General features: G+C 32.5%; 1 protein-coding gene across 4 annotated transcripts in view; it reads left to right on the forward strand.

The window, feature by feature from the left end:
* LOC117340981 (Friend leukemia integration 1 transcription factor-like) overlaps positions 1-25,319 on the forward strand; it is a 39,037-nt gene extending 13,718 nt beyond the window's left edge. The window contains exons 1-4 of one of the 4 annotated variants that reach the window (XM_033902772.1): positions 686-745; positions 10,240-10,657; positions 18,022-18,087; positions 19,568-25,319. In XM_033902772.1, the coding sequence (XP_033758663.1) occupies positions 10,261-10,657; positions 18,022-18,087; positions 19,568-20,262 (1,158 nt within the window). In that variant the 5' untranslated portion in view covers positions 686-745; positions 10,240-10,260 and the 3' untranslated portion in view covers positions 20,263-25,319. Of the gene's footprint in view, positions 1-685; positions 746-10,239; positions 10,658-12,214; positions 12,548-18,021; positions 18,088-19,567 lie in introns of those variants that run through there. The other 3 variants (XM_033902770.1, XM_033902773.1, XM_033902774.1) reach the window with 3 other exon arrangements.
* Positions 25,320-25,845: the final 526 nt, after the last annotated feature.

Here is a 25,845-nt window from a genome sequence, read left to right on the forward strand (position 1 = left end):
TCTTTGTTCAATTTTATGAGCAAAAATGGCATTTGCTTCAAAAATGATCATTTTGAGTACAGATCTCGTGTTTTAAGACAAATGGATTTAAAAAGTTAAAAAGTATTTACTCGAATTGTAATATTAACGTTATAGATGTATAAAAGGTCATCTTTACTTTCACTATTTATTTAGAGTACGCTCAATGTTTTGTGTGTTATAGATCACCAGAATAAAGCCTACTGTGAGACATTTCAACACCCCAAAATTAAGGCCTGCTGTGAGCCATTCGTGAGTCACGTGGGCACACATCAGAATATGGACAAGTGTCCCAAGCTATGTTATCATCCACTAACTTTCAAAACTAAATAACTTAGTAAATCATTCAATGGAAGTTTCAAAATACTAAATAAAGTCTTCTCATGTTTACAAATAGAATTTACATAATACATCTGCAGTACATACCTATCTTGAGAACGTAACCAATCTCCATTCTTTAAAACAATTGTAGTATTTTTAGTTAATTCTGTTTGAAAATATTTGTCTAAAACACCGTTAAGTTGAGCATGAATTGTAAAACATTGAGGTCAGTTGTTACAAATGAGTCATAGCTAACGCTTCAATACCGTATGGTACGAGATTGGTGATATCAGATACTAAAATTAGGATCTTGGAAAAACACTGCTCCAAAAATGTCTAACGTACATTCGGTACATTTAGCTGAGCACATCTGTTTAGAAGAATTATGGGCTATTTACTTACATAGGTAAGATATTGTTATGCTTGACTTTCAATAGACTAAATATTTTGGCTAAATTCGGCTGGAATGCGAACACCGTCATTGTGTTTCTGTAAATAAGTTTACAAATAGATTATTATAATGATGTATTATTTTTATAACCATAATAATGAACTAGAAATACATGTATAGAAGTGCATGAAAAAAATAACTATTTTGAATAAGATATTTTAATAAATCTATTTGACCTTTATTTGGTCAATGACGTAAACCGATACAACCGTTTCTTTATTTGTATTGTTACTGTGGCGGTTTTTACTTTATTTCAACGCCCCCTTGACTAGACCCATATAGACAAGACAGAAGAGTCACACACGTTGTGCCTTGGGGAATTATATGGCCATACTTCCTCCAATGATTGTGTTTTGTATGATTGCATTTTGATGAAGCATTACTACTATTCCTATATTTGTGTTTAAGTTTCAATCATCGAAGTTAGTTGTTTCCTTAGTGTTATTTAATATGTATATATATCTTTATCATCTTTTTACGTTATCGATTGTTGTAGACGTCACTCATTTGAATAACAATCGTGATATGAATATGAATTATACCAAACATGCTATATGATATACATAAGTACTGGAAACTGCATCATACAGCTGCGTCTTTTACAACAGAAATAATTGAGGTCAATGTGGTGTCGTAATTCAGCAGATAATTTTGGAAAATCAAATAAGGGAATATGTTAGGATACAGATAGATATATCAAGTCAGAGAATCTGTCACCGTAGATTTAGAATATCATATAAATATTTAAAAGTGGGTGTATTCGAAGGTATTTACTTAATATATATCCTTGAAACAAGACATTACTCCCCTTTCATTTATATCTCAGTAAATACAGTCACTTTAAATTTAGGTTAATGTATAAATATTGAAAAAGGAGTATTTTTCAAATATATGTGTTGTATGATAACTAAACAACAAAACGTCTCTCTCCTTTCATGATAAACCAGTTATATAATATTTCAGATTATTACCTCCGCGTCAACCTATGCAACTTCGTACAGAACTATTTCCGTTTTATTGGGATTGTTTGACAACAATAATTTGTAGTATAATTTGATGTAATTATAATCTAAAATGATCGAATCACGCTTCCATGTATAATGTTTCTGAAATATATATTAAAGCATGCGCATTTAAAATTTTCATCAAAACATTTACGAACATCAATTTTACATACTTTTAATTATAATATCTTTTCTATTTATACACGTAATTTGAAATGAATAAACCTGTAAAATTCTACATTATTTGCCGTTGATGTGTACATTTGTTTCTATTATTTCAGAAAAGAAATTTTTAAAACAAATATTAACAAGCACAACGTGAAAAGTAATTTCCAAACCTCACGTTCATTTTATGTTAATGAGTTCAACGCAAACTTACATTTGATTTAGTGCTATAACGTGCCATGATTAATCTGAAATGATTTTAAAACAATATATTTGCCAAGGAAACTAACAAATTGAGAGTGAAAGATTTTTTTTAAATAGAATATTTCGGTAAAGATCAATTATCCAGCAAATTATCTTAGGATATATTGTAATCATTTGGTATTGTCTAACGTCCTATCGACGTCTTTGATAATTTCGAACGGCCTGCCCTGTGTGCGATATGATGTTCAGTATGTGAGCAATGGCTTTGGGAGGCAGAGGTATGCATGTGTTCGCGAAACTGATACCAACTTTATAGCATTCATTAAAGCCTCAATTCCTCAATGAGTTAATGTACAGATGAGAATATAATTATAAAACGTGATATAAATAACCCTCAAAATAACGTTAAAAAAAGCAGTAATAATAAAAAAATATTTTCAGTAAGAAATAATTACACTGAAAGATATAAACTGGGCAAGAAAAATAACAATGTGAAATGAAAGTTTGATTCCAAAATATGCATTAGGAAAATAAATAAATATCACGAAAAGTATTAAACAATATATTGCTTTGAATAATATAAAAAATATGCAATAATTAACAAAATCTCCCCTTGCATAATTATCCTTATATTTGCAGCCTAAAAATATTTTTTAAATATCTATATATTTATATATTTTAATATCCCATTCTAATCGTCTTTGGTAATATATTTAATGTACAAAAACACAGAAAGAAAAATAAACAAATACAAAATTGATAGAATTAGCTTTCAAACAGTCGGGCTATAATAAATGTGACCTAGCTTAGGTAGAGTCTAAATACTGTTTCTACAGGTAGCGTTTACAAAGGATATTTATTGTGGTCTTTGTCCTCAGAAGTACAGTTCACTTAAGTACTTTGTGGTTGAAGTACACATGTATACCTGAGCTGAATAAGTGTATCATTATTACATTATATATAAGGATACACGATCTTAATACATGTATGTCGGTTATCATATTACAATCTATATATATTTATAGTGTGCGGTATAAAATTCGTCAGTTATTACATTATATTTAATTGTATATTTGCTGTATAAAATACATCAATTATTACATTATATTTCACTATACATGAGCAGTAAAATACATCAGTTATTAACTGTATTTCACTATGCCTGCGCTGTACAAAATATATCAGTTATTACATTTAACTTACGACATAACAATATACAATCAATACGCACGACTTCCTAGACAATTTAACATAAGTAAGTCATTGGTTGTCTTACCCAAAACGGTGTCAATACTTTGTATCACCAAATAAATATGTCCATATCACGAATATAGAAAAATTAACATGATTTACACCAAACAATTTCACACTTCATACTGTCATCCATTAGGATAAAATATAACCCTAAACATATTATATATAATGTTTACACATACAGTAAATGAATTGATTTCATACTTCATCTTCGAAAATCTTAATATTATGCATGTATACAAGAACAAACATTTAAAGTAATACATAACGACAAGCATAATAGAATATATACAAGGTTATTAAAAAAAATAATATACTAAAACAAATTTATATACAGTTTTTTTCTTAATATATTTTGTGAAGTTGAATACATTTATTTTTGGGCAGTGTAGAACGACATATAAAATGAAACAATCATATTTGATAACATAACACATGTTTATTGTTCAGGAAAATAATTCACCTATACAATGTACACATCGCATAATTATTAATTGTAAATCCAAATAATAATATACGATATCAGCCAATTATGAAAAAAATCCATTTAATGACGATACATATTGATTATAGTATGTAACATTTCAACAGATATTAACTCTAAAGTTGAAACAGATATAACAAATATTCACTATAAAATTGAGGAAAATGTTATTGTAATATGAAATATGATAAAATGTAAGAACTTTCACTTTTTTAAACACAATGTTCTACATTTAATGGCCTCTAACGCTTTCTATACTAACAGAAGACATTATTGCCATGATCCGGCAAATGTCTATAATGCTATATTCTTGTAAGTTTTACTGTAATGTAAAGAATGATTATTTACGCACTATATACCATGAAAACAATTATTGCTACTATGCTTTATGCTTTTGAAGAATATGCTTTATAAACATTTTCTTATTGGTGTTTGTATATAATTAAATACTTAGCATATCTTATATTGATTAGTAGTAAACAAAAGCCATGCAGAATATTAGCATATTTCATATAAATAGAAAGTTAGATAAAGTTGAGCAAAATATAATTAACACCTTATCATCACCGAGTCCTAGAGGGACAAAACAGCTATGTCTCTTTATATATCAATATATATTGATTATTTATGATCTATCGTCTGACGCTCCATTTGTTTTGGAAGGTTGTAATATCTTGTGTATTGTTTTTTGGTTCTGATTGTTCACTTTGAAATAAAATTCAATTTGTGTACTGATTACATGTAGTATTCGTTCAAATTTCCATGATGTCTTGTCATGAACAATTTGTGTCGAAACACGAACGATAGACGTTTTTTTTACCGATTGATTGATAAATTAATTGTTGACGTTACATGTGATAGATACATAGAAACTTTAGAATCTTAAATAGGTCTGTCAAGTGGACAGGGCTGCAAGTCTTTTGCGGGTGTCGTTGATGAAATAGAAGACGCGCACCCTTCCGGAACACGTGGTCTTGTTTTCCTCGTACTTTTTTCATGAGTAGCCATACATTTGTACATTCTGTGTCCACTGTTTGCGCCCTAATTGTATTGATTTAGAGTTAGGAATTTTGTTTTGTTATTATGTCGGTATTCCCTGTTGCTATTGAACTTTCTAACTCTATGGAGGAGTTCCTCTGCGTCCTGTTTCCATTGACTTGCCAATCCTGATATTTGCTTAATATTCGGCGAGTTCTAATTTGAATAATATGCCTAATCCTAGATTTGCTAACAAAGCTGAGATCATAAAGATGTGCACTTTTCAAAGACACTTGGTATTATTCTCTGAAAACATTTGCAATGGCCAGAGTGCACATTGTGTATACGTTACTGACACTCGATTGTTCGATTGTGATTTAGAGTTGTGATTTTGGTTACACGTTACTAGTTGTTTTCTTTATAACAATTACACGATATACATCGGATAACTTTTTAACTTATCCATTCGGTATTGTGTATGATGGCAAATGATCTTCCGATTTTATCACTCACAGAAAAAGTCAACTTTAAATGTACCCTCAGAGATTTCTAATAAAATCAAATAAACCGAACATTGTTTTCTGTCCCTATTTTGATACAATGTAAATTGCAATATTTCGGATAGAATTGTTTTCTAACGTGTTATCATTCGAATATTGAAATCATTATGATGTTGTTATATCTCCGAATTGTTTAATTTCGGATATTGAACTCATTTTTCTTGATTTATTGAAATAGTTTTCCCTATGGTTTTGAAATCTGCTGTTTCCTGTCAAACAATAAAATTGAAATGATCTGATGAGCTTATTTTACAAAGGTGAAACCGGAAATGGTTGTCAGTTCTAAATTCAATTTTGGGGATGTTGAAATATGATGGTTAATGTAATACCTTGGTTGCAATAGTTCTGATAGTAAGACTTTGGATATTACATTAATATCTATTTACACTTTTTCATCCGTTATTATATCATTTCATCACATTTAAGCGAAAAACACATAATTCCATTTTCAGTAATAATTAGGTTATTCAACTTTAACTTAGACTGATATATTTAGCAAAGGATGGGCTTTACGATCGTCGCATTGTAAAATTTGCAAGTCACTCTTACAAGGTTAAGAGTGATTACGTTGATCGCAATCTGAACAACAAGGGAACTTCAAGTCCTTCGTTAATGAAGCGTGTATTAGTTCCAATGTATTCCAATTGTCATTATAATTTCTCTTTCGCATCCTTGCTTGACAACGCTATCATTGTTTGATGTATGAAACGTCCATGTATTTCCAAATACATCGGTCTTTAATGACAATGTAAAACTATTATAATAAATCATAATCACATACATCATTTAATCAAACACTTTTTAATTCGAAAATTGCTCTAATGTGCCTTGTTCCAATACTGGTCGTTTTCGTTTAAGGAAGTATAAGTATACATACGATACATATATAAGGATGACACATATACACTTGAAATTTGGCATATGTTTCGCCTTTCGTTAATATTTAAATAATATACTTTGTTGGTGATTCATAATAATCTTTTAAATCTTTCTATTTCACAAAAATATTATTGTCCTTCAAGTGAAAATATGTAGAACTTCAATTAACTAGTTTTTCTTTATTAAAATGTATTTCAGAGATTGTTGCATGCATATTCTTTTTATGGAAACTAAACTTATTTTAATGAATTGCGGGTGAGAAATGGTGGTAGACCACAGGAAATGTAATACAACAACTATTCGACCTGTTACACAAAGGGCACCGGCTTACAGTTGGTCGTACTATGATATACAGAAACGTATTTTTCTGCACGAGATTGAAATATAACTCTCCAAGTGCATTTGACATGATGAATAAACAATTATATGATACTCTTTGTATAGTCCGTTTGTCTTTGTGTCCTAAAAAGTCCCCCGGTACAAGAAATGATGTGTTAATAATACTCCATTGCGGAAGACGATATAAGGGCTTTTTCTATTGGTTAATGTTTTAAATCGCGAACACTGATTGGTTGCGTATTGTTTGAACATATCCGGTCTAGAAAGAATATAATGTTTCCATTCACGCTTTTGACTTGACTGTGTTTGATACCATAGTTAATGTTATCAATGCAATCAAATTAGAATAGAATTATTGTACTCGACCAATTTTGTTGTGGTATAAATATCAGATCTATGTTCACTGCCTTATTATTTATATAAAACTGTATAATTACTGGTACAGCTTATGATAATTGTGTATATGATTACAACGTAGTGAAGTTACATTGGATTAACAAAAATGACAGTACATGGTTTCTCATGTCACGAAGACTAAGGTGGGCGTATACAGGACATCATCAGGATTTCCATATGTACTACGTGTGCTAAGTGATTCATATATAGGTAATAAGCGTCCTTTTTAGCGTTATGTATATGTTTTAATTTGTATCATGTAATAATCATCCATTCTCTTGTTTTTGAATTAAGCATGATATCTATATGAAAAACATGTGAATATATAAGGGCCAGATTCGATATTAAATATCAAGCAGGATTTATGTTTAGTTAATAATTAAGTACACTTCAGATTTGTTTTTGCAATATTTTTTGGTCAGATTAATAAAACCGTGTATTGATCTTATCAAAAGTTTATAATTGTATCATGTGATATAAAAATATCGGTATTCCTCTTCAGTATTTTCTATGTGATACCACTTTGATGTTTGTTTTAATAGCTTCAACTTTTTAAACTTGTTTATGCAATCGTTCAAAATTATTTAACTGCGTATAAGTTTTTTTATGATTTATTGTAGTCAATAAGCATTAAATAGGAATTACTATTTCTTATCAGCGTTGAAGAGAATTACGTAGAGTCAAACAAACTAGAGAAACAACCCAAGACAGTCGAAATGTGACCTTGATAGGTCGGGTACATTTGTATCCGGATTCGCACAGTATATGTAATAAATTATGTTTCGTCATACCTATATACTCAGGATTTTGTTATATACAAGTGACCTTAATATACAGGCTTTTGTTACTTATATGTGACCTTTATAGACAGGTTTTTTGCTTATACATGGGCTTCATAGACATTTATATATATATTTGTACATGGCCTTTATAGACATATTTTAGTAACATACATGTGACCTCTATGGGGCCGCGGTGGCCGAGTGGTTAAGGTGTCCCGACCTTTTAACACTAGCCCTCCACCTCTGGGTTGCGAGTTCGAAACCTACGTGGGGCAGTTGCCAGGTAACTGACCGTAGGCCAGGTGGTTTTATCTCCGGGTACTCCGGCTTTCTTCTAACTTCAAAACCTGGCACGTCCTTAAATTACCTGGCTGTTAATAGGACGTTAAGCAAAACAAATCAAACAAACCAACCTCTATAGACAGTGTTTTGGCTTATATATGGGCTTTATAGACATGCTTTTAATATATACATGGCCCTTATAGACAGGTTTTTGTAACATACATGTGACCTTTATAGGCAGTTTTTTGTTGTTGTGTATATATGACGTTAATAGACAGGTTTTTGTTACAAATATGGGACTTTTAGTTGAAAATTATCATTTAGAACCGACATAGGGACTTTTACAACTACATTAAGCCTTAGTGTAATTATGATTTAATCGATACAACTCCTCTGGTACAGTAACCTGCATTTGTAACAGCTCAGGATAATTGTATGCTTCTATAATGACTACAACAGATCAATCTAGTTGTATTTGTTATATATCTAATATAGCTATTATAGGTAAACTATCTCTTCTTGTTATAATATAGAGATCCATAGTTTCCGTTACAAATACGTTATAGGTATATTAAATTATAATGTATTATTGAAAATCGCGAAATATATTGAATTATGGGTAGTTTGCATATCCTCATCAATTATTTTTTTTTCTTTTTTTTTTGCACTCAGAACTTAGAATATATATTTGTTTTCGACTTTCAGCTTGCAGAAATTATATTTTTCCATTAAACAAGTTTTTTCTCTCTTTTACACTCATTTAAATTGACACACATTCATTATTTTTATTTTTTTTTACTGTGAAGTTTCTGTTCGCCTCCTAAATATGTTGTCAACACCTTATGTCCTTATTATCGCTGGCGAGTCTTAGAATGGCGAAGCAGCTGTATGGTCTACTAGAATCTACTTTATCTATCCTGATTTGTTATGAAAGGTGAAACTATCTTTTCAGTCTTTTGTGGAAGTTTTCTTTGATACGTATTTTATAATGTACATACATCGGATATCATGCATTGTTCAATGAATTATAAAAAAGTACATTTTAGTAGAAAACGCGAGTGTCTTAGATATATAGAGCAAAAAGAGAATTTAACTGTATTAAAGCTGTGTCGTCCGTCTAGGACTGTCAGCGATGGTTGGGGACATCATACAGCTGTTTTACATCATACAGCTGTTTTACATCATACAGCTGTTTTACATCATACAGCTGTTTTACATCATACAGCTGTTTTACATCATACAGCTGTTTTGTCCTTCAATGGTTCGTCAGCGATGCTAGGAACATTATACAGATGTTTAGTCCTTCTAAGACTCGTTAGTGATGTTAGGGACATCATCCAGCTGTTTTGTCCTTCTAGGTCTAGGACTGTCAGCAATGTTTGGGGCACCATACATCTGTTGTCGTCCTTCAACGGTTCGTAAGTGATGCTAGGAACATTATACACATGTTTAGTCATTCTAGGACTCGTTAGTGATGTTAGGGACATCATCCAGCTGTTTTGTCCTTCTAGGACTGTTAGTGATGCTAGATATATCACACAGATAGTTAGTCCTTCGAAGACTTGTTTGTGATGCTAAGGATATCATACAAATGTTTCATCCTTCTAGGTCTCGTCAATGATAATAAGGACATAAAATGTTGATACCTTCTTTAAGTCATGCTTGTAATCTCATTGCTTTATTATTTGATGTTTTCTTTTCACTGCGTTTGAAGAAGTATGATCACACTTTTTAGTAAGAATAATGTATTCAAAAAGATTAAAATCGATAGATAAATGACAACATTTATATTAACTTTGTTTGAGGATGATATCTAGTCCTTATTTCCATTGATTTCGTTTTAACAGTTTGGATTTGATGGCATACTCATTATTTAAGTTTAAGTTACTGTATTTAAGCACGATGTTGTGTTTAATTTATATTACTTTTCTGCATATACTCTATCTGCGTTTATAATGATATTTCCCACCTATTTAGTTGTTAAGATCGTTACTTTCATTATACATATTTTGTGCAGTTTTACCTAATTCACGAAAAATGGAACCTCCCAAAAATTATAACCATAACAGTAACAACTTTATTTTTAAGTAATTGTTTTGTGTTTTTTTTTTTTCAATTTAAGACCCAATAACATAACGACGGTATGCAGTACAAAGATCGATGGTCTCCAGATAATGGCTACTGCAGTGAACAAGAATATACGATAACTGAATCCCTGATACTTCCTCGGCCTGCGTATGAAATGGGGGGTTGTGCGCATGCTTGGACAGACGACTCCTCGATGTTTCCGGTAACTAATGTTTCCCCCGCCGCCCCAAACATGACGAACGTTATTCTACAAACCCAGGAGGGGGACAAGCGCGTTCCTCCTTCGTATGCAGAACACATGCAGCGGACTAGAAGCAGGTCATTAAGTGCACCTCAAATGAACTGTAGTGATGACGTCACATGTCATAATACCTCACAGCAAATACAATCTTCTGCAACTATGCTTAATGATATAATGGATTGCATTTCGGAAGATGGACAGTCCAGCAACGGTAAGCATTTATTATTTTATTTGAACATAAATCATAGTTCTGCAGTGTGGCCTGTAATTTCTATTTCTAATACAAATGGAAGAAACCTCGAGACAACACACACAGGCTTAATTGAGGTGGTTACTGTGAATGATGTTTGCTTCAGGCTTTTTGGAGAACAATATTGTTGGATGCTTTTCTGTTTTTCTATGCATGGGAACTAAACTGTGCTGAACGCCGGTACCAGGTCGTTCAAATGGTAAGAGCGCCTGCGGTCTTTAGTCTCGTGTTCGAGTCCCTATCTGGTTGGTCCATATTTCCTCTTTTGTTACATGTGTAGAAGGCAGGGCATGAGATAATCCTTTGATACACTACAGCATGCAGAATATGTCTAAGTATATTTTATACCTATGTTGATTGTCTAAGAGAAACGCTGTCTTTTGCGTTAATTTCCTGTTGACTTAAAGTCGTCTTCGATTTTGTTCTTAGTTCGTAAGCGACATGCTGATGGTTCATCAACATCGTAGGTTCTAAGCCAGCAGATAGAGGCTGACCATTTCCCCCTAATTCTGAACACCTTTTTCATTTCTGTTTTTTGTTTTTGTTTTTTTGTTTTTGTAAGGATTGGACTAGGTATTGAATTGTATAAACGAAAATCAAAGTTCACAAACAAAGAAACCATGCTGGTCTTAACATGTTTTTAATTTCATTTCAAACCATTTTAAGGCGTAATGCTTTCATACCATAAATATTCTTAACAGCCAAAGCAGGCCTACGGTTGGGGCAATGATTTGACATGGCCCAAAAATGTAATTTGATAACTTTATAAAAGCATTCGGTAATTTTTTCAGTATACCACTTAACACACGTTGATAAAATATTAAAAAGAATATCAAAACAAAGTCAAATAATTTCTAATATCCTATATTTTGTCTTTAAAGGTTTTGTTTTGTATTGTTTAACGTCTACAGCTAAGGACGATCTCCCGTGTGCGTGAGACGTATGCGTGTGGTATATCTGCTTGCGTGTTTTGGGAGTATGTGGTATGTCAAAACAACTCTGAAGGCCTCCAGTTAGGTGGTATAGGTCAAGAAAAGAGCGTTGGTTTATGATCGGGGTAAATATATTACATAACATGAAATATTGATTTGTAACTTAAACAAAAATAAAAGATATCCCGACATAGCTTATCCCTATCAGACCTTACCTTTTTGGAATATCCATATTAACCACATAATGTTAACGTGGTTTGTATGTTTGCCTTTTGGTGAAAATAACTAATTTTGGTCATTTAAAAATTCTTTAAGTATTTGCTAAAATTAGTTTAATGATATAAATAAAAAAGATTAATCTCGTTTATAACATGAAATCTATGTTTAAAAAAACACATATGTTAAGTTATTCTACAAAGCATTCTTATCTCGAGAAACTTCTTAACTTGAAATTTAGAGTAAGTAGTAAAAGGTCTAGAGTTAGCCATTTCGCACATACTTCTCATTCCAGCTCATCCAGCACTTTCGATGATCATTGTCTACAATGGTCTCCCGTGATCTAGGCTGTTTGATTACGTCAATGAAACATGTGTAATTTACGTTGATAATTATTAGTGTTGCAGCTCTACTTCAAGCCGATAATTTGTTTTAAGATTTGCATAATGAATAACCTTTGACAAAAACGTAATACCACTTCTGTTTCATTCCAATCTACATATATATACGCAAACTTTCAATTAACACGTGTGTACCTTCCCCTATATAAGAACACAGACAAACAGCTTTTTCACAATCTAAAGATCGTGAGAAACAGCAGTACTGAATTCAGCTCACCAGTATTTCCCTAACAAAGAAAAAGAACACTTAGACTAGATGATGTCTTGGAGATTGTTTCACTTCCATCCATATCAGAACCTAGGTAAGTCAAACTGTATAAGTAGTAAATGATTTTAAAATATTTCATAGGAATGCTATTTAAGTAATCGAAGTAGTTTGAGATAGAATTTTTTTTAACTGAATACAATAACGCGGACCAGACATCAACAACAAATTTAGCATTGCCTCTTCATTTTAGATTCAGCTCTCAGCGTTTATTGCAATGGAAAATGTTTCATTTGACGTGAAAACACTTGATTTCAACATAGTTATATCATTGCGAGCTAGGCTTTTTCTGCTAAAGAGCTATTTCTCATATGCATAGACACATTCTTCGAGATATTGTACATTCTGCATGTGGATATAGAAATGATATAACCCATGATTATCAAGGTTTAAGGTCAGAAATTCAAATTGTTCACCGAAATATAAAACGCACATAATTTTAAGCTTCTACTGCAACTGTACATAAGCTTACTTGACATGGAACACATTTAAAGTCATTGCCAATTGTGAGACTTCATATGATTAAATATAATCCATGATCCGCAATTATCTACAATAGTTCTGCATATATATTTTATGTTGATATCATCTCGGTGTGATTGAAAACAGTTATTATTAAGTCGAAATTTTCCATACGATATTCGATATGTTCTTAATGTTCTCCATGCTTTCCACGTAACCACATATCATTTTAATGTCGAAATTGTCCACATTGTGATACAATGTTTCCTGTGTCGAAGTTTACTAGATACAAACTTTCCTGTGTTGACATCTTCACATTATCCTTTAAAATATCTCTTAAACTTAAATTTTGGTTTGGTTTGGTTTATTTTGTTTAACGTCCTATTAACATTTAAGGTCATTTAAGGACGGCCTCCCGTGCGTGCGAAATGTATGCGTGTGAGGAGTGCGTATGTGTGTTTTGGGAGGCTTAAACTCAAATGGTGTCCAGGTTACTTAACAGAAATCAAACATAACTGCCACGACTCTAATATTTCCTGCACTGCAATTCCAAGCATGAATCCTAACTGATATTTCTGGTGTTGTTATGTTCATCATAATCCTGCAGACAACATCCTGTAATGTCATTTTCACTCTGCTGCTAAAGAATATATGGTCATGATTTTTAAGACAGACTAATCCATTTGTTAATTATTTCATGTTGACACTTGAGCAAGATTATTTTGTTTTTCAGTTCTCTATGTGATCTATATTCATTATTCGGTATAATTTGTATCTACATTGTCTATATATATCTCATCGATATTTAGTTTACGTGGTGCCAAGCGGTGTGTGTCTAATAGTTCAGTTACAAGACAGTCACAAGGCAAGACAGTCACATGGCATGACAGTCACAAGACGAGTCCACCCCCGATTGTAACATACGACGTCCACCAATCAATCAATTTTCGTGTATTTTTTTCATGCTTGTGTTCAGCCTGTCGATCACTATCATACAACGATAGGTTTTATTATATTGTATTTTTTCACTCGAGTCAAATATTTTTAAAAGTAACACAAAACACGAGTCGGTATGACCTGTTTCTTACGCAATAGAAGAAACCATTCTGATGATAAATTGACCTGTTTTTGTGTCAACGTGTGTTCAATGCACAATATCAGGTGAGGTTTAAGGATACGACTTAAAGAATTACCGCTAATTCATATGCAAATCTGATAATTTCGAAAAAGGTCTGGAAATATTTCAATTCATTACAATTCATAACAAATAATAACACAATTTATTATTTTTGAAGTATTTAGCTAAACATATACTTTAAAATATGAAAAACACAACTGCGATTTACTTCTTGTGTATTATCATGTCCGGTGTCTCTTTAAACGGCCTTTAAGTGGGAGCCAATCAAAACGCATTGCACCACGCTATCAAAATATAATCTTGGTCAAAAGTTACAGTGGCAACTAATCCAAACACATTCAGAATTTTTCCCGTGTTGGTAAAAACTGCATGTTATTCAACCGTTGTAATGAATATTACATGCCTTCGGAATCGAATAACGCCTTAAATTTTACTCCGATAACAATTTGAAAATATACATTTCTATCTAATTATGGCATGTTTGATTATCCTGCGGCTGTCTACAGATAAATACGAAAGTAAATATTTGGAAGCACTCGATATAGCTGATAATTATATTGTAAAGATGCTCTTTTAAATTCCCTCTAAAGCAAGCGTTTATGGGATTCGACTATCTCGATCAATGTCACCGATCACATCCATTTTTTGAACTTTGCATAGGTTCCTGTGGAACTCACATATGATCTTTCAAGATGTGCCAATGACGTGACTTATCGTAAAAAAAGTGTTACAAACAGACGTAAAACCACTAACGGGATTTCCTGTGAGGATGCGGCTAAGTTCCATGTTTTCATAAATTCACTCACACGTTTTCAATTCGCGTGAAAAACATTAAGTATAAATTGAACATATATTTAGCTGGCTTCAATAACACGCAGATGGCTGATGTACAAGTAAAATATTGTGTCGATGCGGCGTTACAAAATCAAGATTTTTGCTGATATCTATAACTATATTACGTTGAAGGCAATAAACAACAAAGCCGCTAAATTCCCGGATAGAGAACCTGCGAATTATTTAAAATTTAAAATGATTTCAACGAGACCACCAATCACACTCCAAGAGGTAATATTGTACAGAATTGCATCTGAAGACTTGAATTGATTCACGCAACACATTCATCTTTTACACTGACACCCGAGGTTCGATAGAATGAGGAATGTAATTGGGGGTCACTTGATCAAACAAGTTGGCTTTTCTTGGGTACATCAGTACGGTTACATCTGGGTCAACAAATGTGATTAATATAATTTGACATTACTTGTCTTGAAACTGTTCATTGTTGTCAAAAATAAAGCTAACAACAAATCCATTCCAGGAAAGAGCACACCTCTAAGTCGTTTAGTTGTTGTTCTATTCGTCGGATGGAGTGTCTCTTGAGACGTTCGGTGTGTCAATTCATAAAGATGGACTGGACACTGGTAGATCGAAATCTTTTTTTTTTCATTACAGAGCACCTGTTGGAGTTTTATTCAATATGCACTTATATAGGCGTAGTGTTCAGTCACACTGTTGTTGTTTTTCCAGAAAAAAGTTACACTTTTATTCTTAAGTCGGGTCGCTTCATACTACTGTTGGAATTATCTTGTTTTAATCAAACTGATTGAGTGCAATTTCCACCAAATTGCTAAAAACATAATATTTTCTTTGCTTCAGTGATCAAGTTTCTTTTTGTAAAAATGTGTGTTAAAACCTTGCTCCTTTTAAACACTCGCGACCTTCAGAAACCTACAACAGAAAATGATGGGACACTTTTCCTAAATGAATCTAAACAGTTCCTGACTTTTTGTTCACTTATGAGAAGGTTTTTGCCTCTACCGTAAAATCTTGGGAGGATGTAGTCGTTAACTGTTGGAGAGTATTAACAGCACGGTAAGACAAATCTGTTAACATCGACATATACAGGACGACATGTAAATGTATCCCAAAGCAGGTAAGTAGGTTCTGCGCCACCAATCGGGTAAGGTATGCCAGAAAACCCTTCTGTTTGGTTGATTGTCTGAATGGATGAGAGTGCGTATCACCTGTCAATACCTTGCACATGCATTGACTTTCGATGGACGTCAATGCCGATCAATCCCACCTTTATGTCGTTGACATGTAGCTTTATTGTTATCAGTTATCTACATACTTTGTATTCGTTTTGTAATGTATATCAACACTCTTTAAATGTATAGCGATGCATTGGCGAAAAATACATCCGAACCTCAGTTTCGTGTTTGAATATACTTACTTAACAACTGTCATTTCTATGACAAATATATGGTGTGTGCATGCGTCTCAGTTGTTGTTGCTAATTAGTTTATATGGAATATAAATTGTTGTACATAGTTGCAACATGTACATTCCGATGACGTCGACCTTTACAAATGATATTTCCTGTGAATGCACTGGCCGACAGGATGGGTGCATTTTGTGTTTTTGTTTGTTTTGGTTTTGTTTTATTTATTGTTGTTTGGATTAGTATGTTTGATGATATAATGAAAAGGCAACAACAATCAACCCGAGGCTTGAATGTAGTGTTACAAAATCTGCCTGATCACGGTCGGGTTTAGCTGTCATACATTGTCCCAGTGCACCCTGGAACTATGTATGGAACACATGAAATCGAATAACAACGATTTTAAGGTGAAGCAATATGGAAACTGTGTAAGTTTTAGTGAAAATGATTGATTTCATAAGGAATTAAGAGACATGGTAAATGTGTTGCATTAAGGTAATAAGTGACTACGTGATCATGAACAAATGCCGGGGATCCGAGAAGTGCCCTTTTACTCCGGACAACCGAACCCAAGTATCAACAGCGTAGAAATAATGAGAAATAACTAGAATTATACAATGCATAAGAATATATATTACGACTTGAACATTTTGAAGCTGTATAATGTAAACCAGAATATACAAATAAGAACACACTGTTTACTCACTCTTTTAATCATTTTCAAACATCTTTGTATTTAAATTTTCCTATTTCAAAATCAAGAGTCAAGATAATTATTTGTTTATTTGTTATTGTATTACTTCAATATTTATTCATTTTGATATTATTATAATTTTTGTATCTTGAATAGAAAAATCAAGGTTATATAAGCATTAAGAATATATTCATTATAAAGAACACCTACAACAAAATAGATATGGTTGTATGATCAATATTCCATCTGCATCAAAAGATCGAAATTTGCTGCATTTGTACCAAAGTGAATACTTTTGGTTTTCTGGTTTCCATATATGGAATATAACGTAGTGTAAGCGAACATCCATCCCAATCCAATTTTAACCCTTATTTCAATAACCTCTCCTGTTTAACTTCCACATCAAATTTGTCAAATTTCGATATATACAAAATATTGATGAGTCCGGATTTTTTTTATTATTTATTATTTTTTTCAGCCTGCGAAAGAACATTATGGCCCAGTTATTCAGCTTAATCACTTGATTAATGAAAATATCATCTCTCATTTTAATAGGCAGGTGGGAAGAGAAGAAAGAGTGCTATAGAGTTTCATAAAAATGTCGAGATTAGTTCTACCAGAAATGAGTTTATACAGATTTTAAAGTTGTTGTAAAAGTACGATTAGTCTAAACATCTTTTTAACTGGGCCTTTAGTTATCTCTTTTTATAATTGACTTGTTTAAAGCGTTTCTTTTATGAATATAGGTAACACATTCGTAATAAAATATCCGACACAAAACTAAGAGACATAATCAAAACCTTTTTTTATATTTAAAGAGTTTAATCGTAAATCGCTTATTATCTTTGTTGAGATAAAATGAAGCATTCGAGACAAAGGGAATTGAGTTATATTGCAATAACACATTGATCCTCTCAATTCCACAGTTTGAAAAGCCAATTTTGAAATAAGGAATCTATACATATACGTCATTTATTGTTTTATTTTATTTTCCAGTTCCGGTATTGAACGTTTCAAGCTACGACGATTCTCACTTGCGGCAGCTAGCATCACTTCTAGCAGGTAACTTATCCAAACATATAAAGAGTGCAAAATTGTGCACCCTTAGGATTTACACTTTCTTTCTGTCCCTTTGTTGACATTCTCTTGGCTATATATTTGCTTATTTTTAACGTTTATAACTTGCGTGCAGCAACAAAGCTAATGATATACTGGAAACACCTATGCTATCCATATGTCTGTGAGTTGACAACTATGCATACAGTTGTATTTTTTTTAACGTTTCGACGGTTTACGAAGAAGTAAGGTAATTTAAATATAGTTCATCTTGTTACTTATTAACTGTAAATTTCAAAACATTGGGGACATAAGTTTACTTACTTTTTAATTTAAGTCTGTTTGACAGATTATTCTGTTCTCTCTGTTCCAATACATTTGAGAGGGAGGGAATGGTTGGTCGGCATTGATGAGAGAGTTTGTCATATTATTTCGTAATGTTGGCACAATTCATTATCCGTATCAAGATGAAAGAATATCCCTTAATTAATAATTACTTTATTTTCCTACTTTCTTTCCAAACAGAACATTTCCTTCCACTTTTATTAGTTATACAACACCGTCTTGCTTGTAAGATCTGTTATCTTATCTTTTTTCGCCTTTCCTTATGCTTGACGTTTTGCCTGTAGTTGATTGTTCGCCCCTGTAAGGAAGTATTTGGGTTCTAGTCAATGGCAGAATCAAACCAAACTCAACAACATGATACGCTCTTATCATCCTCAAACTTATTATTATTAAGGCAACACATGCTGGGATAAAAATGCTTCAAACAAGAAACAATCAGGAAGTTATAATGATGTATAGATAAAGAAATTGTGGCCAAAATTACACAAAACGCGTTTGTGTATGGCCGATACCGCTACGTAGTAACAGGGTGCACGTGTCCAAACTTTATAATATATTATGGATTTCTTTTTGCCATGTGATTTTGTGTTAGTTTTTAAATATAGTGTTTTTCCTGACCTGTTTTGCCGATTAGGCGTATATAATGCGGGTAGGAACCCGAGGACGATTTCTTTTTAGATTATTACGTAAACTGCAAGGAACTTTACAAATGGTATTAACGCAAATCTTATAACCAAGTATAACCAAATATATTCAACAAAATTGAGCAAAATATGTTAGGACCCATATTTAATCAAACGGTAGTATCCTTGGAATGATGGAATATCAATTGACTTGGTTAATCTGTAGTTTCATCACAGTTATAACATTTTCGTCTGAAAAGAACAAAAAATGTCCTATATTATTAAAGAAGTGCCGCTTCATCTAAACATCTATTCAACAGTTACTCTTCATTTCATCAGACATTCACTTAGGTACATTTAAATTTACATTTTAAATGACTACGTCATTTTTGTTGTACACGGAGTATTGTAACAATCTTTAAACAGGAACAGGAACAGAGGCCTAAATGTAAATATGTCGGTGAATCATCAGACGTTCTTATTGTGTTGATGCTGTTGATATATTTGCTCTGTTTTAGGCGGTGGACAGGTGCAGTTGTGGCAATTTCTCTTGGAACTATTGACAGATGGAGCGAACGACTGTTGCATAAAGTGGGAGGGGCCTAACGGCGAGTTCCGCATGACTGATCCAGAGGAAGTTGCCAAGCGGTGGGGAAGTCGTAAAAACAAGCCTTCCATGAATTACGACAAATTGAGCAGAGCTTTAAGGTACTACTACGACAAAATGATACTTACAAAGGTCCAAGGGAAAAGATACACTTATAAGTTCAACTTCAAAATGATTCTGGAATCAAACAAGGCAATATCTGGATCAGTTCCAACATCCATAGACTGGAATTCCCGTATTGGAATGGGAAGTCGATTCCTACATCACATGCAGTTCCGGGATTCGGTCTCCTCCTTCTTGCCAATTGAGCGGTACGTACAAGTTTCATCTCGGTTTGATCGCGGCTCACCGTATCCGGTTACAGGATTCAGGCCAAGATATCCGCAGATGGTACAATCGGAAGAAGATAGCTTACCGCCGTCAGAAATATCCCAATACTCATCGGATGGACAGGAATCACCCACTGCTTCAGTTTCCTCACACTCTCAGCTCCAAAGACCACCGGCGTACGTCACATTACAGTCTGAAAATGAGTATCGTCCGACCTGCGACTGCTATCCGGCCTGTCTTTCCAGACAGAACACGATGCCTTACGGTAACTATTAGCAACTACTGGTGTCCACAAAAAAGCATATTGCCTTTGACATATTTAATATCATGGGAATTCTATGCGGTGTTACAAGGAGGAAAATTACCATCAGTGTACATTTGCCATTGAATTTTCCTACCAATTCCATGTCAATTAAATATGCATCAAGTCTTGATCAGCTTCATTTGTCACAATCATATAGACTGATACGCATCACTGATAATGTTAAATCGATAAAATACGCCCCTTTTTATGCCAAGAGTGTTTCGTAAAATAAGCATACATTTCCTTTGGAAATTTGTAGCATCATTAACATCGATAGAATACTTTGCAGCGAGTAATGCCTAATGGGCAAAAAATGATAAAAAAAAAACTTGTTTTAATCAATACAGATTATTTCAAAACAGAATATAGAGTTTCCTTTTCTAAAATGTCAAAACATCAGCTGAACAAGTAATGTGAACGATTAAGATGCACATATGACTATATATTAATAGTTTACCAATTTCCTTCAGGCTTTTGTTTTTGTTTTCGTGTTTTTGTGATTAGAGTTATGATTATGGGACCCGTCAACTAGTTCGGACGAAATTGCCAAGCCATGATGAATAATCTATTAAGGCATTTGTTTTAATATATACTTATGAATATGCTAATAACATAGTAATATGTTAAAACGTTAATAGTGATGCGTACTAATGGCTATTTCCCCAATATTTCTTCTTTACTCAGAATGGAAACATTACTTAAATTATCAATAACGTTTTGATAAGATATTTCTCCATGAAACATCAATAAGTTTCAATTACCTTTAAAGAACTGTATCCGCGAACATTCGACAGGAAGGCTATTTTGATAAAATATTCCGTCATACTCCCAATCAGTTTCTATAAGTACCAAACAACACAGCGGTATGCAGATAGTTGTTGTTTCCTTAAGTAAGGTAATGGCATTTTTGCCCACTACTAGATAAGTAATATTTATTCTAGAAGAGAAAGAAGCACAAATGAATTCTGCATGTATTGCTATTTTCGTAGCTTATTTGATATTGCAGTACCAAAGCTAATTTTCTGCTACAATGTGACTCATGCATGCAAAGTTCCATCATCGTGAACTCAAACATAACTGAAAACTGATTACGTGCATATTTATACAACAGTGGATGATTCAGAAAATATTTAGATTCGTGTTTATACAATGTAGAGATTTGAAAACAATAACGAAGAATATTTGTTTTCAGATATGAGGAAATTTGCTTCTGACAAATTCCTCATGCTATCAATTAATACAGAATTACTAAACCTGTCATAAAATATCTAGTGATATATGCAGTCACTCACAATCAAGTAATTACATAGTGTGGTAAGAATGTCTTCTAAGCTGTCCATACAGAGTTCTGTTGACGTAAATATTATAGCGGTAATATCATTTCAGTGATTCGTGCACTGGAAGAGTTTCGCTAAATTTTGTTTGCGCTATTGTTAGTTTATCTACAACAGTTTATATGACTAGCATTGTTGGTTCACTGATTTATCATTCCGCTATTCCGTTTTTCTTTTGCGTTGAAATTTGAGCACGGCATTTTGATTTAAAACAGTAATAAAGTCGATTATGACTGTAATATATTAACAACATAGCTACCTTGTGTTTTGATCCTCATTAGGGATATACTTAATGCAGATTATGATACATGATTCCTTTATGTGTTTTAGAAGTTATCCATTGTATACAATGGACTGATTGTCGGAAATATTTACTAGCGGTTCTTATGACTAATATGACGCCGTAATAATGAATACTACGTACATATAATGTAAACAAAAAAGTACATATTTAAGTGATTATCTTATATTTACTATTGTTGTTTTAAATACATTCCGAACAATATGTATACGCTAATTAATTGATGTTTTAGGAGTTCCATTTCATATTTGAAAAATCAGATGCAAAAATATAACGCTAAAAAATATAGTTTACAGTATACTGTGGGGTTGATAATGTACCTATTTATAATGCTTTTGAATACCGAGAATAATTAACGAGGAATAATTTTCCTATTATACAAGCGGAATAAATGTAGTTTTATCAAACATATATATGTTTTGTCTATGAAATGTACACGTTTCGATGTTGTCTTGTGCAGTTTGCGTTCGACATCTTAATTGCTATTATGATTCAAAAATATATTACAGCTTTTTTTACAGTGATTAACTGATTAATTCGAAATGCATTGAATTGATGGTTTGGGATTGCGGCCAGTAATTTGTATGATAAAAATCATCCACATCTTCTATTTTATACACATGTAGATAATATATTTTTATACAATTTTCGTGGAAGTTACGTATTGTTTTTTCCGTTATTCACGCAAATGAATTCATAAAGAAGTAGTATATGAGTATGGAAAAATAATCTATTACAAGTCACGTATCACATTTTGATAATATCAATTGCTAAAATTGGCCATAACAACAAAACATGTTGCTAGGTTTGCAACAGCAATATGTGTTATTTGTTAATTGAACTTTTTTCGTCAAATATGTTTCAAAATCATAATATTTTAGCTGCTCAATATTGACTTAGAATATATGATGTGACGTCATTTGTTGTAGTTTTGATTTGATGTATTTTTAATATGGTTTGCCACGGTTCGCAGTACAGTCATCTTCGCACATAAATAATGTACAATGTGAAAGTGCTCTTCAATACAAATCAAGTGTTTGGTATAACAGAGCAGGAAATGAATCAAACTGCATCTTACATCTGTTTTGTCCTTATAGGACTCGACAGTGATGTTAAGAACACCTTACATCTATTTTGTCCTTCTGGGACACGCCTGTGATGTTAGGGAGATATTTCACTTATTTTGTCCTTCTAGGACTCACCAGTTGTGTTAGGGCCACCTTACATCTGTTTTGTCCTTCTTGGACTGATCAGTGATGTTAGGGACGCCTCAACTCTATTTCGTCCTTCTAGGACTCGCCAGGTATGCTTAAATTCCTCGGAGACACCCGTAAAACTAAAATAAATTGGAAAAAATTCAAAATCTTTTCGGAGATGTTTCAAAGACCAACAGTTACATGTATATCATCAAATTTTTATATCGGTTTTAAATATAGCGTTTTGTTCCTGTGTATATTCGTTTTGATATATTTAAACGTGTCAATCAGATTAAAGCAAACTCCGGGGACCTAAGTCCACTAGTAGAGCCAAATTATTATGAAAAAGACTACCTTATATTCGAACATATTATACATCTTCGGGATTCCTAAGATTCTTTTTTCCCAAATTCGTGATTTTTGATTCATTAGACAGTGATCATAATAAAGTTTAACTGTTTTGATTTTCTTTTTCGAATTTGACTGTAGATGCTTTCATTACACGATGAGTGGTATAATAAGAATGTAGTATATTCAATTTTGTAACATATACATTGATCAGACCAGTTCAAACTTGTTTTTATAGATTTGTCATATGTCTTAATCTACATATTTATTTTGTATGTTGACTAATGTGATACAATGAACTTGTTTATGTGACTTTAAAGCACGTTAACTGTAATGTTTTTCTTAATACCTTAACATTTCACAAAACAATGAAGAAAAAGAAATGTATTGTTCATGTAAGTTATCAAATGTATCTAACTTTGATTTTATTATTTCTATATTCAAAATTTTAATTAAATTTTTCTCCCCTAATGAGCGATGATAAAATATCGCTTTAAAATATAATTCTTTACCGATATAAATAATGATAAATTGTACTAGAAAAATGGATTTGATAATAAAATGAAAACGTTTCTTGTAATATTTGCTTCAAGGCATTTAACAATGACGTGCAATGAGGCAAACATACATACAAAGGGGACGCGTGTTTGGAAGGGTTGTAAAGCTACTATTATTACGTCAATTAGCGAATTGTTACCAAAATACAAAAAATCGATATATGTTTTTCGAATAATTATCAATTTGGTGACAAAAACTCGTAACAATCAAGATATAGTTACAATCAAAACACACAATGTGACCCGTCTCAAGAAATATTGTTTTAAGTTAAGTGCCACTGCACGTTTCCGATTTATTGTACTGGCATTTCCTACCAACCAACTGTATAATATGAAGCAATTTCTGCCAGAAAGAACAATGTAGTGTTACGATAATGGTGATAGATGAGTACAATGTTTTATGTTAAATGATTTTGAAATGTCGCATGGTTTTGATATGACCGATATCTATTTAATCTTTTGTACAAACTCAGCATGTTGCCGGGCACCTTTTTCTCAATAATAACAATTTTATCACCAACAACTTTAGTCATAGACATTCCAATGCCAAAAGTAGTATCAGCCAAGATTTGTTACCACAATTAATTATTGGGTGGAAAGGGAGGCAATTCCAACATGATATTGACATGACATTATTAATAGCATTCCAACTATTATGCATATCATAATTCATACTTATTTTTAATGAGCAAGTTATTCCTTAGGTGCTTTAACTAATATATGATATATATGTATATTAATATTCCTAAATGTTTGCATCATGAATTAAAAACACACTTTAAGTGTCGCGAAAAAAATACAAGCATTTAATTTGTGTTAGCAATGTGACATCATTTTTATTTCACAAGAACTCGAAACATTATCGTTGCCAAAATGATATTCATCAATTTCAAAAAGGTAAACATTAATTACTTTCAAACGTCACGAGAATTCGTCAGACCTAGTAATGTTTTACAATAGTAGTACCTATATACTTAATATGATGTATATGATGGATGTTTTTAATCATAATATTAAAAAAAAACAAAAAAAACACACTGTTACATTCCCAAAAGTGAGACACTGTCAAAATCTAAAATCAGTTTCACATAAGATCTCGGTAGAATAGTGATTTAGGTATGTGTTTGTTTTGTGATTGTTACAGTGAATATTCAACAGTGTAGTGTAAAATACTTAATTATTAGATGGATAAACATTTCATGTGAAAACGACGATGTCTTATAGAGTATTGTTCGTTGTAATGTGTTATGATGACATTATGTTTGTTCAAAAATAAAATATTTTATAAAATTACGTGTTGATTTTGCGTCTACTTGTTAACAATGACGGACCAGTGAAACGTCCTTAAATCAACTAAGTGACTCCTTCTCTGCTAATTTCTTTAATACGTTTGTGAGGAATAAACATGGAATCAACTGAGTTGTATGTATACAGGGACCCAGGTGACCTAAGACGTTAGTCAGCTATCAAAGTATTATCTACCGCTATACATGAACTAGTAAATACATTGGTGTAAGCCTGGATCATGTTCAGAGACTAAAGCTTGTTTGTTGCAAAAGGTTCACTCGCAAAGACAATGAAAATAATATTGTTGTTAAAAGGTCAATTATTGAATGACTGATGAACTCTTGCGAGTCCACAATATATCATTATTAAACATGTATAATGTTTGATGTTATGGAAAAAACAGTGTATTTACTGAATATAATGATGTAGCAACAGAGATAGGGTACAATGATGGCAGGTCTGGCTCTAGAACATTAAGGGTGGGATAAAAGGGGATTTTTTTTCAAGCGCAAAATGGCCACAACATGTGAAT

The sequence above is a fragment of the Pecten maximus genome, chromosome 13 (genome assembly GCF_902652985.1).
Source record: "Pecten maximus chromosome 13, xPecMax1.1, whole genome shotgun sequence".
NCBI classification, from domain to species: Eukaryota; Metazoa; Mollusca; class Bivalvia; order Pectinida; family Pectinidae; genus Pecten; species Pecten maximus.